General features: G+C 36.9%; 1 protein-coding gene and 1 pseudogene across 1 annotated transcript; one reads left to right on the top strand and one right to left on the bottom strand.

Moving 5' to 3' along the window:
* Window positions 1–842: 842 nt before the first annotated feature.
* On the top strand, window positions 843–2,336 carry LOC132551210 (uncharacterized; annotated as a pseudogene).
* A 2,672-nt stretch (window positions 2,337–5,008) lies between these two features.
* On the bottom strand, window positions 5,009–11,916 carry LOC132551201 (uncharacterized). The gene is made up of 2 exons (XM_060215316.1): window positions 11,331–11,916; window positions 5,009–5,199 (listed from the first exon to the last, which is right to left on the bottom strand). The coding sequence occupies exons 1-2, from the start codon at window positions 11,914–11,916 to the stop codon at window positions 5,009–5,011; spliced, it is 777 nt and encodes a 258-aa protein (XP_060071299.1).
* Between the last annotated feature and the right edge of the window lie 1,385 nt (window positions 11,917–13,301).

Raw genomic sequence — 13,301 nt, 5'->3', positions numbered from 1 at the left:
GAATTCATATATATACATGAACACACAAAATTACCACTGTTATAAAGATGTTAGGTAAATCCAATGAACAACGAGCTCGCTTAACATGAACGCTTTATGTATTCAAACATTTTATTTTGGAATACTCCGTATAAATTCAATATTTAAGATGATCACCTGCATGTATAAGTGCAAGATACCTTTTCTTTATATCATTTAAGGAAAATAGTGTAAATATCTACCTTCTTCAAATGAATATTATAGTGTGTGTATTTATAGAATGGTTTGTATAAAGCCATATTCTATTTTGTTGTTGACTGTGCCAAGTCATTTGAAGCGAGTCAAATGCGGTTTTTGTTGAGTCATACTAAGCGTGCACCAGGAATAATTGATTTTTACTAAATTGCTGCATTGCTGTAGGCGAAGAGTAGAAATGGGTCTTGTGTTCGTGGAAATGATCTCAGTTATCTGATATTCGTCATCTATATCTTAATATCCTATGGCGTTTTCAATGTATAAGACTGTTGCATAAATCAAATATACACTATGTATATATAGTGATAATACATGTCTTACTTGTTACGTTTTCGTTCACAGAAAATCGCTTAATCAGTTACCTTACTTTTGCTTGATGTCTAGAGCGCATCAAATTTGAAAATACATACCACAGAATGATAGTTGTAAATCAGAGAATTGTTCTTCAGGAACAAAGTAGGATTGTTCATTTATTATATATTCATTTTAACATATTGCGATTAATATTAAACTAAATGATATATTTTCAGATAGGCTAATAAACGGAACAGTTCACGTCAGATTTCCTGAGTAACTCTCTTTCCATCAAGAGGTCGTTGTGTTACGCTATGAATCGCACCGGTTACATTGTGTTAGGGGTCCTAATATTTGCATGTATAGTTGCACTGGTTCTTGGGCTGTATTTTGGACTTCGAAAATCTGAGGATGTGAAGTCTAATAAGGTATTCCTCGATTCATTCAGTGCATCTTTGGATATTGATACGGTTGAACGTAGAGAACTTGGCACTGAAAAAACGTATCTGAAGGTAGAATGGAATTCAGATACGTTGGATATGAGTTTTCAACAAACTGGAGTATTTTCAACCAAGTATGACTTTGACTATGAGCTCATCTTCACCATGGCAGATGATATAGCGACTATAGGCATTTATAACAACAACTCCTCCATGGTGTTTTGTTTGGAAGAAACTTCCCTGTCACGATGGCTTAACGTTTTTGACCATATTGTTAAAGCTAAGGATTGGATAAGCGGTTCATAATCAGACAAATGTCGTGGTGATATTTGGTCTACAAATCTCGAAGATGACACGATTGATATATGTACTTACGACAATCAGTTAGAATATGTTGTGTATCAGAAAAGTAACGCCATGGTAACAAGTTGGTCAAGAAGTGATAAACAAACTATCAAAATAGCATTCGATGTACAGAATGGTCCGTGCCCAAGAATCAGTCTTACGAACTGCAACAACTTTGGCGATGCTCATACAGTCAAACGAGATTCAGGAACATCTCCTACCACGTGTTTGTTTGTGCATGGGACTGGTGTAGAGACTCCTAGCAATAGAGTTCTTCAGGATCACTCGTCTTACTGGGGTAACGTAAAAAGTTTCACTTCAAAATGCGTGTCTCATAAATTCCTACAATATAACAGCTTATCCAACGGTTGGGATGTGGACCACATACACCAGCATTTTTGTGATGTTGCTGCTCCCAATGGAATCATAAATAACACGGTGATATTTTCACATTCGATGGGGAACTTGGTAGTTGCTGCCGCTCTGCACCTTAATAAATGTTCTTTCGACGAAACCACGAGCCGCTGGTTTTCTGCGCAAGGTCCGTGGAAAGGAAGCGTGGCACCCAATAAACTTTCAGAAATTTGTAGAAATCCTTCTCCTTTTATGGAGAAAACGATTCTTCGACCTTTTCTTAGGGTACTTCAATACTGTAAATTTCCTGAAAATATTGAGTTCGAATCCTACACGACTTTGAAAACTGATTATATATCGCCTACCGGAATAAGATTTTCTGATCTGATTAACGTTGGTAGGAGGTATGTATCTGGTGTGATGTGTGGAGCCAGTAGTTGGGGTATGGGCCAGGATTTCATCTCAAGCACTTTCCTTTCGGCAGTACAAATGTACAGCGGACTTGGGGATCCTAATGATGGAATGGTGGCATTTGATAGCTGCAAATTAAAGAATGAAGTGTTCGAAGCAAGAAGCTCTCATTCATATTATAAAGACAAATTCAACCATGCAGATGGCACTTGTAGATACGGAGGGTGTCCCTGTTGGTGGTATCATAATATGCTTTAATATCATTGTTGCTGGACACTTGCCAGTGACAGATCTATCTGAATTCCGTGCATGGAACGCGTAAATTGAGCGAATTTCACATTCTTAGTTTCAACCACGCAAATGGAGGTTGTCCCTGTAGGTGGTATCATGATATGCATTAATTCTTTGCATCGTTCAAAAGAACCCATATTCTGGTCATAATATAATGATGTAATGTTTATAATGGTTAAGTAACGCATTTTTTTCATTTGATAATTTTCATGATCTAATTTTCAATATACTAATGATTCAAGATGCTATGCAAATGATGGCGGCCATCTTTCCAGTCGAGGCAGATGACTGACATCGACATTGGAAAAAATCATTATAACAAAATGCTAAAATGTGCCATTAAAATATGAAAGGGAGTGTACGATAATGATAATTTTTGTGACATATACCGATTCGCTTTTCCCTGTTTTAAGTGAGTTTGAATGTAGGCCGTAAAATGTCAGAATGTTGATAAAGATGATAATCGTTCAACAGGCAATATTCTCAATCAAGTATTCATTTTAGTTAACAATATCACAACGAAATGAAATCATATCAGATTGTATTGTCTCCTACCTTTACTGGATAATTTTATAGAGAATGATAAATAAATCCGAATCCCCAATGGAAAGAAGGATACTGAAAACTTCGAATGAGTTTCCTGCCATGACCTCTTGTCGAAGCCTCTCCCAATTGTCCATTGCTACCTTTACCATCCAGAGATAGACCTGGCGAATTTAAGATATGTTCATCAGTAATTCATATGAACAACAATTAAGACAGAAAATCCAGGCACACAAACAGCCTTTTCATGTGCCTCGGCCAATACCCCGGAACTTGACCGGAAAGTGGGCTGAACTTCTACGTCATCAATGGTTGAAAGGGGCGTTTTAATTGTAATTTTTGTTGAATTTTCGTAGGTATAGCTATAATAGCAACATTTTAGACTCAAATTATTTTAGAATGTGGAATGGTATGTTACTGGAGATCAGGTAATGGATGTTTTCGTTTCAACACTGCGTCTTGTATTCAAACCAAACTTCATGATCTAATCTCCAGCATCCTACCCCCAGTATGCATAAAAAAGAAGCATACTTTCCCCTAAATGAACATAGTCGTTAGGCATGCAATGTCAATGACTGATCTTTCTGATAGTTTTCAGCGAATCATCTTTAAACTTCATATTGAAGTATAATAACTTGATAACCTAGATAATTTCGTTTAGATGGTCTTTTTTTCAATTTCCGAAACGGTGTCGATCGATATCGCAAGTACTTTTCAACAGATCAATTTCAAACTTCATAGAAAGTCCAAAACCATGATAGCTCGGAAATGTTTAATCACCGTAATTTCTTGACCGTAATTCATGGAGTTATGGCTATTCTTTGAACTACGGAAAGAGTGTTCTAACTCGATATCGAAAGTAGTTTTCAATGTATCAACTTCAAATTTCATAGGAAGGTGCATTACCACGAAAGCTCAGACAAATTTGATCACTGTAATCCAATTTCCGATTGATGAGGAACTGCTCAGAAGCTTATCATTGCGTACTTAAGCGCTGTTTTCTATACAACAGATCGTCATTTTTGATAATGTTACCATCATAAATATCATAAAGCATTATTAAATATATATACCCAGATGTGGATATCAATGACCTTTTGAATCATATCTGATAATGTTAGTATATTGTATATCATTTTGCGTCTTACATTTTAATCCTCAATTGGTTAAAGGGACAAGCTATGAATTCAATACATTATTTTTGACTGTTTTTTATTCAAGCAGCAGGACATATAAGTTTATTTCGCTTTGTATTGTCTGGTATAAACAACTAGGATTATTATAGACTAGTATGGTTATAGCGCTGCATTTATCATCCCTAGTATAATACTTCGTTCTTATAAACCTGGATTCGATACGAGACCATGACATAACTTACTTGTATAGTCCAAAATTCATATTGCGCTTACTTACCTCTCCAGAACGGAAAAACTGGCGTTATTTTCCCTGTACTTTTTTCATGAATATCTTGGTTATTCCTTTTCGTTTCATGCTTTGCAGTCGTCAAATGCAGTTCAATTTTGAATCACGATTTTTGAACATGTCGATATTTTCTGGTCGTGTTATGATAGAACAAAAAATGAACAAATGAATCATTTCAGATTATCGTGCCACCTGCGAGATTTTGGCAATGTTGACATGTATTATGACGTCATTCAATGGATTACAGCTGTAGTGACGTATACTTGATCTGTTTTACATAGTGATATTGTAGTAATTTGAAATTTTCTTGTAGATACAGATACATTAAAAGACATTACGACAGCGTCGTTTGAGCATTGACTGTTTTATGTAAATATTTCTGTGGAAGATAAAATCAAGTTTGATGAATATATGAATATCACCAATAATAGATATTAGAGAATTGTACATTCAGTAAAGCTATGTATTACATGATGATTGTTATTGTGTATAATTTGTAAATCTCTGTACATTGCTTTGTGAAAGAAACCACCAAAAGAAAGTTTCCACTAAATGTATTAAGTTATAGATGAAAACAAACGGTGATAGTTAATAAAAAAATGTTTTATTTATCTTTTTAACTATCTTTTTGTGTATGTATTCCCCCACGTCCACTTCCGTACTTCTGCATACCACTAGGAGTGACGACCGTTTTCCCACGCCCATAGACGCACGTTCCAGTCCATTGACATAGAAGGGATGCTATCGAGGATGCGGGTGTACGTACCGAGAGAAACAGGCAACTCTCCGTTGTTTTTTAAGGCACCATATTGGTCAGGATCTGTTACTTCAGGGACCGGATAAAGTCTTAACATGAAACCTTTACCTACAATAGACAAACAAGTCACAATGTTATTTTTGTGGGATATAATACCCATGCTATTTCCATACACAAAGCCCGTCTCTCTTTATGAAAAATTTCAGAAGGTTAAATCAGGATTGAGTTACTAAATAAAGTTATGTCAATTATTCAAATAATTTTTTTTTTTGAACGTTGAACTGGTCACCATACTCGCAAACAACGAGAACATTCAGAAAAAGAAATGTTTATTGGAAAAGGATAGAAATAATCACATAAAAATAGTTATCCATTCCTCGAATTATAATTTTTTTTTTTTTTTTTTTTTTTGAAAAATCCTCGTCGTGTGCGAAAGATTATTATTTGTATTATCACTGAGTTTGCCTCTGGTGTCAACATTCACCAAGGCACTCACAATACATCTCTGTAAACGGCTAATAGACTATCAATAGCTGACCTCGTCGTCAGGGTCAAAGTTTGACATCCGGCAAAGCTATAACAGCATCCCTCCCTGACAATATTAACCAAGGACTCGACTTTATACTGATTTCTAAGCCTAGGATGAGCGTAAAAACACATTATTTGCGCTTTTTGAGGGGTTTTGTGCCAACACCGTAGCCAAATTATCGTCCGTTATCACTGTTATCGTATCTCGAGAACACGTCGAAAGTCGAAAAGTGAAAGATCGGATGTTCACACAATGGTTTACTCAAATTTAACATTCCGAAATATAATTCATAGAGTTCATACCTATATGAACAAATGTTGTAATTTTCCATATGAACAAAATCAAGTTTCAATACAATCATAACAAAACACACAAATAATGAAGCACTCTGTAATTTGTCACAAATCTTGAAATGGCGTGAGACTTTTAACAAATTCAAATTCATTTATTTCTCTGTGTCACGTGTATAGCGTGACACAAAAGGTCATTTTAAAAAGTTAGAATCGAAGCATGGCTGGCAATTAGTTTTACATACTTATACATAGTAATACATGTATGCTAAAATTACAAAAATGACCGTTCTCCAGAAATGTCTAATACATGTAAGTTACGCAGGTAGTCAGACCCGGAAGCAGTGCATAGTGTAAATAACGTTGTAACCTGCAAACAGGTAAGCAATATTGATAGATCACTTAATAGTAAGTTCAACTTTTTATGAGAATCTACAAACGTTTAAAATTAAACGCGTATTTAGAATGGAAAACAACCCCTTTGTTTCAACAAAACTTGGATATTTGCAATAATAATTTGGAATGAATTTGTTTCTAAGTCGTAGTATTTGTGCATCATCACAGTTATAATGGTATTCATCGCCAATTTCATTAGCACAAAAGTGTCTTTTCGGCGTCCTGTTTCAATCGGAAAGTTCATATTTGAAGTAGTGATGGGAACCTTTTTTTTTGTAATTTTAAGCTAAGATATATAATTTACCCTGAATTTTGAGAAGAATTAATATCCTTGGCAATTTGCATCTCTATTATGCTAATATCAATTTTATTTTTGTGAAAACAAGAAAATACCAAGGTACTAATGCTCGATTATAAAAAGATATGATCGATGATCGCATCAGATAAGGTTAAAAGATTAGATAATCGATTGCACCCGATTTTCGTCCCATCGCTAATTTGAAGTTCGAAATTTACTAAAAATTGTCCGATCTTTGTCATGAAGTTCAATTTAATAATTCTCAAAAATGAATTCACATTTGAATATTTGTAAAACTCCACGAGGAGCATTCTCTATTTCATTTAACCACATTTAGATGTATTGATCTTGTAGTCTTTCTCTAATAACAGATTTTAACCATGTTTTATTCGCAGAACCAGTTTCTTGGAAATTCCATATAAAAGTTCATACCTGCGCTATTGAAGATATGTTTTACATAATAAATCCGTTTAAATTGCTCCATTCCTCTGTCCTCTAGCTTATATAGTAATATATACATTATACTTTTAACATGTTCCCAACACTAGGTAAAAGGAAATACCAACATAGCCACATAATCAGCACACAAACTCAAATCCCATAAAGCTAGGGCAAAATATGAATAAAAGAAAAATTTACACGAAAACTACTGGAAAAGTACAAGGAATTTTAGACCAGGTGTTCCGGAAGAGTGAGTGCCTTTTGCTTCATCGACGATACCCGCCACGTAAGCCTTGGTCAATCCAAGTAATGATGTCACGTTATCAACAGAGAACGAGGTACACAACAACGGAACCAACAGGTAAATTAATGAGCATCAAATAGTTCAGCTTCATGTCGCACAAAGAAATAGAATATTTTTTCTCAATAAGATCACTACGGCAACCATAAAACGCCTCCATAATTCTCATCAAACTTCATCTTTTGAAACCTTGCGTTTCGAGTTTGTCTGACAGCTTGCGACTTCTTGCACGAAAATCGTGATAATGGGAACAGCCCTTGAATATCGAATCAACTGTGACCTGTAAATACCACAGGTGGGAGATGCAGGAATATTGCCGTACAGAAATGGAAAATTCACAATGGGGAAATTGAAATCATCACATTTATCATACACCTTGTTGGAAGACTGTCCATGTTGGTATCGTTGAAGGGAAAGATCGAGATAAGAAGCTGATGTAGAAGAGTCTGTCTCTGTTGTGTCTTTGATTTCCAGTACTGTTTAATATATACGATGGACGTAGTGTAAGAGTTTAAACAGGTTTATTTACATGCAATACATATAAACAATTAATGAGGGTCACACAGACCCCTGTTACCAAACTACCGCTCACGAAGACTCGGATGATTGGCCAAACGTTCAGATTTGACACACAAGTTTGTTGGTTGATTGATTTCAAATCTGTACCGTTCGCTGGCTTGGGTCAAAAGAGGACGAACGTACCTCTCCCAGTTAGAGAGTCACAATCAGGAAAGTAACTCTGCCCAATAATGCCAACTGTAGTCAACCAATTTCTTGTTATTTAAAGACAAAACGTCATCAATATCTTTGGAGGTGAAATTCAACGAATTTGTAATGTCTTTGTGACCTGTTTGGATAAGCTCGGTAAATTCAGCCGCGTATGAAAACAAAAGTCAGCCAACAGAGGGGCGCAGTTGATTCCCATAGGTATGCCAATAATTATTTGAAGATAATATCACCAAACTCGACGAAGATGCTGTCAACCAGAAACTCATCATTTCTATGATTTCGTCCTCCGTTTATTTTTCTTCTTTGATTTGGACGTCATTTTTACGAAATACGCTTCAGTATAGTTCACAATCACATACTTATACCGCCGTTCACCTTTCTTGGAGAAGAAAGATCTCATAACAAGAACACAAGGCGTGCCTTCAGTTTAGAATGGGATATGTTGGTGTACAAGGTGGAAAAATCAAAAGTTCTTATAGAAGCAATGTTTTTAGAAGAGGGTGTTGAAGATTTGGGTTACTTCTAAAACGTATACTATTAATTCCACCTCTTAAGTAAACAGTATCACAGCAAAACTTCAACCCAGATTTGATGGTAATTAGAATGGTGGTTAGTAGTTTAGACAAAGGCTTGGTTGAACAGTTAGACGAGCAAGCTATAAAACGTTGTTTACATGGATGCTTGTAAAGTTTAGGGATCCAGTGTAACGGAAGAGGTCCGTATCCTTATCATTGATAGGCAGTCTAAATGATTGTAATACCGAAGCATGATTAGTTAGTATTACGCCCTTTGAAAGATTGCATAATATATAGGTGTGGTTTCCTTCGTTAGCAAGCAAGTCCTGTTCTCATTGTATACGGGATATGTAATAACGTTTGCAGTCAAGGATCAAGGTATTGGACACCATATCATTGTTTTCATTGCCGATTTCAAGCTGCAATTTCTTTTCGAATGATGGACCGAAATGGATTTCACCCTCTCATAAAGTGAACCCAACGCAGAATATTTTCGTTTTCTACAGAATCCATAAGAATCTTGAAATTCACATTCAAAATTTACGTAAGAGGTTTCACGATATCTAGGACCCTCATGGGAAAGCTCTCATAACTAAACATTCTGAATAATGCTTACATAACCAGTTACTATGTGCCCAGTTAGACCATAGTTATACGTAGATGTAGAACAAGAATAAGCTGACGGAGGACTAGTTTAAGGTCATCTACATTAATTGATTTCAGCATTTGCTTGTTGCTGAAATGTTTGGATGCAATGGGCTTGTAGTAACTATAGAATATTACAGGGGTGTTTCTGCTTTGAAAGTATGGTGGAATGTAAGCCTGAACAGACTTCTGGTGTAAAATATTGCTGTATATACATGTTTAAAGAGCCTGGTTAGCGCTAATCATCAATAATGTTAAGAAATCTCCAATCTTTTTTCCACCGGTCACCAGAAGCAGTATTATCTTAGTCCACTTGAAGATTTCGCATCACGGAGAGAGGAAGCGAAAATAACGTAGCTCGAACATGATGGACACCTAGTCATGTCTTACGTATAGGACCACTTGTTTTTGTGCGAAACGTTTTCATAGCATCGTTCTGGAACAAATTAGTAATTACTGAGGTGACCCCATATATAGATATTTATAATACAGGATTATTAACATACAAATCAAAAAGAACATTTCCAAATCAGAAAGCGTACTGTCACTCTGAACCAGATCTATAAACCTAGGTTTCCTGTCATCACTCCATTTTATATTTACATTGACAGGATTACAGAGGTGTCATTGGGGTACCACAATGCACTCTGGGAGAGACCGGAGGTGGGGTACCACAATGCACTCTGGGAGAGACCGGAGGTGGGGTTCCACAATGCACTCTGGGAGAGACCGGAGGTGGGGTTCCACAATGCACTCTGGAAGAGATTGTCACCAAGGCTGTAAAACATAGTCAGGTTCCTGTTTCTGTTGCATGCTAAAAGAAGCAACATTGAGATAAAAACCCTTTCGATACAAGGATTTCTTCACTGGTGTTTCAATACGAATTTTTAAAAAGTTTTTTTTCTTCTAAAATGTACGCTATTGAATAAGATGGTTACAGATTTCGTCAATACAGATTGTACTACCAAGTCTTCCTCAGTATTGAAGTGAAAACAGGGGGAAATTATTTCCCCTAGTTGTCACCACCGATGCAACGACGCGGATACCGTGAGGTCTCGTGGAGCTGCTTTGACAGTTTGGTGCGAACCCGCACGACAGCTCTCTCTTCACTCTTAATTACTGAGGCATACGGACGTATCTTTTCGATTTAAACATGTCTCATTGCACATAAGTAGCAATATGATTAGCCACAAGTTTTTCAACTTAAATGAAGACCTTTCCATGCATATTAATACACAAAAATTGTATTTTCAAGGTGGCAGTAGGACATAATAAAAAATAAAAAAAAAATAAAAAAAAATAACAATGAAACAACTATATTTACCACTCCATGGTATTTCCACTATATAACATTAACAACTGTAGTTGCGCAATACCACTTCATAACTGCCAACTGGCGTATGAAATTAACAGTAATGGAAACGAATTGAGGTTGCCTCCCCTTGTACAGTTAGAGTAGGCATATTATACTTGTGTCGGATCATCGGTGCGAGTCATCACTGGTCCCATAATCGTTCCATTTCCACACACCAAAAGAAGAACATTAGCGACATACTATCTGCCATGATTAAAACTAAAAGCCCTGCTCCCTCGGCCACTTTCTCGCGTCCGATAGAAATGGTGGCCCTGTCATCCTGTCAAGCTGTCGAGTCACCGTCCCCCTCTGAGACGATACAGCCGAAAAATCACACCATAGCACTCCCTTCTAACAGCAAGTGAATGTCAACACAAAAAAGGTTTTTCTGCAACGTAAGTAAACCTCTCTGTTTTTCTAATTAGCTAAAAGCTGAGAGTGCCCTAAGTGTCCTGTGTGGACACACACCAGAATTCTACACAGTATATTTTACTGGTAACCGAAAATATCCTGCCTACCGAAAATCGGAGACCATCGGTTAACGACCAACAACCCGTTCAGCTGTTCCTTTTCTTCTTGAAAAGCGCGACACCTACATTGATGTCATACTCAAGGTACATCAGCTGTTTTATTAAATCTAATAACAATCCTTTTCAAAAGAGATCTGTTGCTTAACTTTGTGTTATTTTGTATATATACCGTTCCATATCCATTATACATTACGATACGTATGATAATTACCTATGATAATAAATGTCTCCGTCTTCCTCAACATGACGATCCTAGGGTAGAGGTGGCGACGTCTTTGTACCCTCACACCGCGTTCCCGCCGGCCTTTGTAGACCTCCCACAGTAGGAATCGAGGACGTGTCTCGTCCACTTCGTGTATGTAGGTTAATGAAAGATAGTGAAGTCTATGACGCAAGTGGTGAGCCTCGGACACTTTTTCAATGTAGGCCTCGGGCATTGACAAGGAGGATAACTCTAACTTCAATCTCATCCCGTCTTTGTTGTTGATGTAGTTGCCTAACCAAAGAGGGTAAACGGAGGGTAGATCCACGCCTGCCGGAACAGGGAAACGGTTTGGAGGTAATGTAGCGACATCAGTGTTGTCTGGTATAAGGTGGGCCAAATAGTACCTGTCAGCATCCTTCTCATACGGATTCCGGAGAAAGAAGTCCGTGTTCGTGATATCCGGCACACCTTTTAACTTTACTCTCCGCTCCCCTAATATTTTGAACGAAGTACTGGACTTATTGGAACATGGTGTAGCTTGCCAGTTATAAAGAGATATTCTGTTTCGTTCACAACTAGTAACAATGCCCATGTTCTAAAGGCGAGTCCCACTTTTCAGAAGAACATTTACATATCTTTGGTTTAGCAATGGAGCGGATTATACCTCCTCCCTTGAAAGTGTTGTACTGCAATGTCGTCATTGGAAACGATGGTGACGTAATGATCAAACTGGTGAATTGTTTCATTATTCCTGACGTCATTGTTTTGTGACGTCACTGAATTGTTTTGTTCTAAACCGGAACACGACGAAAATATACAGAATACCTTAGATTACTGACGAAAGTTTACAAATAAGCTGGTGCTGAGTTGATGTTTCGGTCACCTTTCTTAATACTATTATATAACGACATATATTTCGATGAAGCTAATCTTTCACAATAATATTGAATAGACACTTACAAGATGGACTTCATGCTGCTTCCGTGTAAGAAACGATGTATTTGTTGTACACGGAACCTTAAACAAGAAATGAAGTGCACCGGAGAACGAACATGCTCTTATCTTGAATGGTTAAAATCACAAATTTTAACGAGATTTTGGTAACATGTTTCTAACGATTTACGTATATGCTAAATTTATTTCAATTATTTAAGACATTCAGTATGATTTCATTTTCACAAGAACGAATGAAAAAAATTTTGGCATTCATAATATTTTTTAAACCAATCAACGGGTCGACAGTTCTCATTGCGTGCTACAGTAAGTGTATTGTGGGTAGTAAACTTCCAACCACGCTTCCGTTTAAAGTTGATCATATAGGCAGCTTTAACTTGTTGGTTTAGAATTACCAAACGAAATACCATTGTTTTTGAGAAGAATTGGGAGTTCAAATTAAATTAGAACAACTTTTTCCAGATCATTGTATAAATCTTCCTTGGCACATTTTAAGAAATCTAGCAGTTGTTGTAAACATATCTACACTGCGGTGGCTAGTTTTCGTAATCATATTTCTATCGATCTGGCTAAAAATGAAGGGTTGTATTTAGGCACATTTCTTCTTTAACCGTTGCAATCATTAACATTATTTTATTCTACCAAACAAATATATCTCCATATGTTGTTCTGGTCATCCATGTGCCTAATGGGAGGGGCCCTAATCGTGTCCAATGGGAGTGTTCCTGATTGTGTGTAATGAGAAGGGACCTAATTGCGTTTAATGGGGGTGTTCCTGGTTGTGTCTAATGGGAAGGACCCTGATCGCGTCTAATGGGAAGGACACTGATCGCATCTAATTGGAAGGACACTGATCGCGTCTAATTGGAAGGACCCTGATCGCGTCTAATGGGAAGGACACTGATCGCGTCTAATTGAAAGGACACTGATTGTGTCTAATGGGAAGGACCCTGATCGCGTCTAATGGGAAGGACACTGATCGCGTCTAATGGGAAGGACACTGATCGCGTCTAATTGGAAGGA

This window comes from Ylistrum balloti, unplaced genomic scaffold (assembly GCF_031769215.1).
Source record: "Ylistrum balloti isolate Yb309-2 unplaced genomic scaffold, AGI_CSIRO_Ybal_v1 Utg369626, whole genome shotgun sequence".
Taxonomy (NCBI): Eukaryota; Metazoa; Mollusca; class Bivalvia; order Pectinida; family Pectinidae; genus Ylistrum; species Ylistrum balloti.
This window is presented reverse-complemented; position numbering and strand designations above follow the sequence as displayed.

Bases quoted from the DNA above. Each gene is read 5' to 3' on its own strand.
- LOC132551201 (XM_060215316.1), bottom strand. From the start codon at position 11,916: ATGGGCATTGTTACTAGTTGTGAACGAAACAGAATATCTCTTTATAAC. The intron at 5,200-11,330 runs GTAATTATCATA...TGTCTATTGTAG, and splicing joins GGAGACATTTATTATCATAG to GTAAAGGTTTCATGTTAAGA.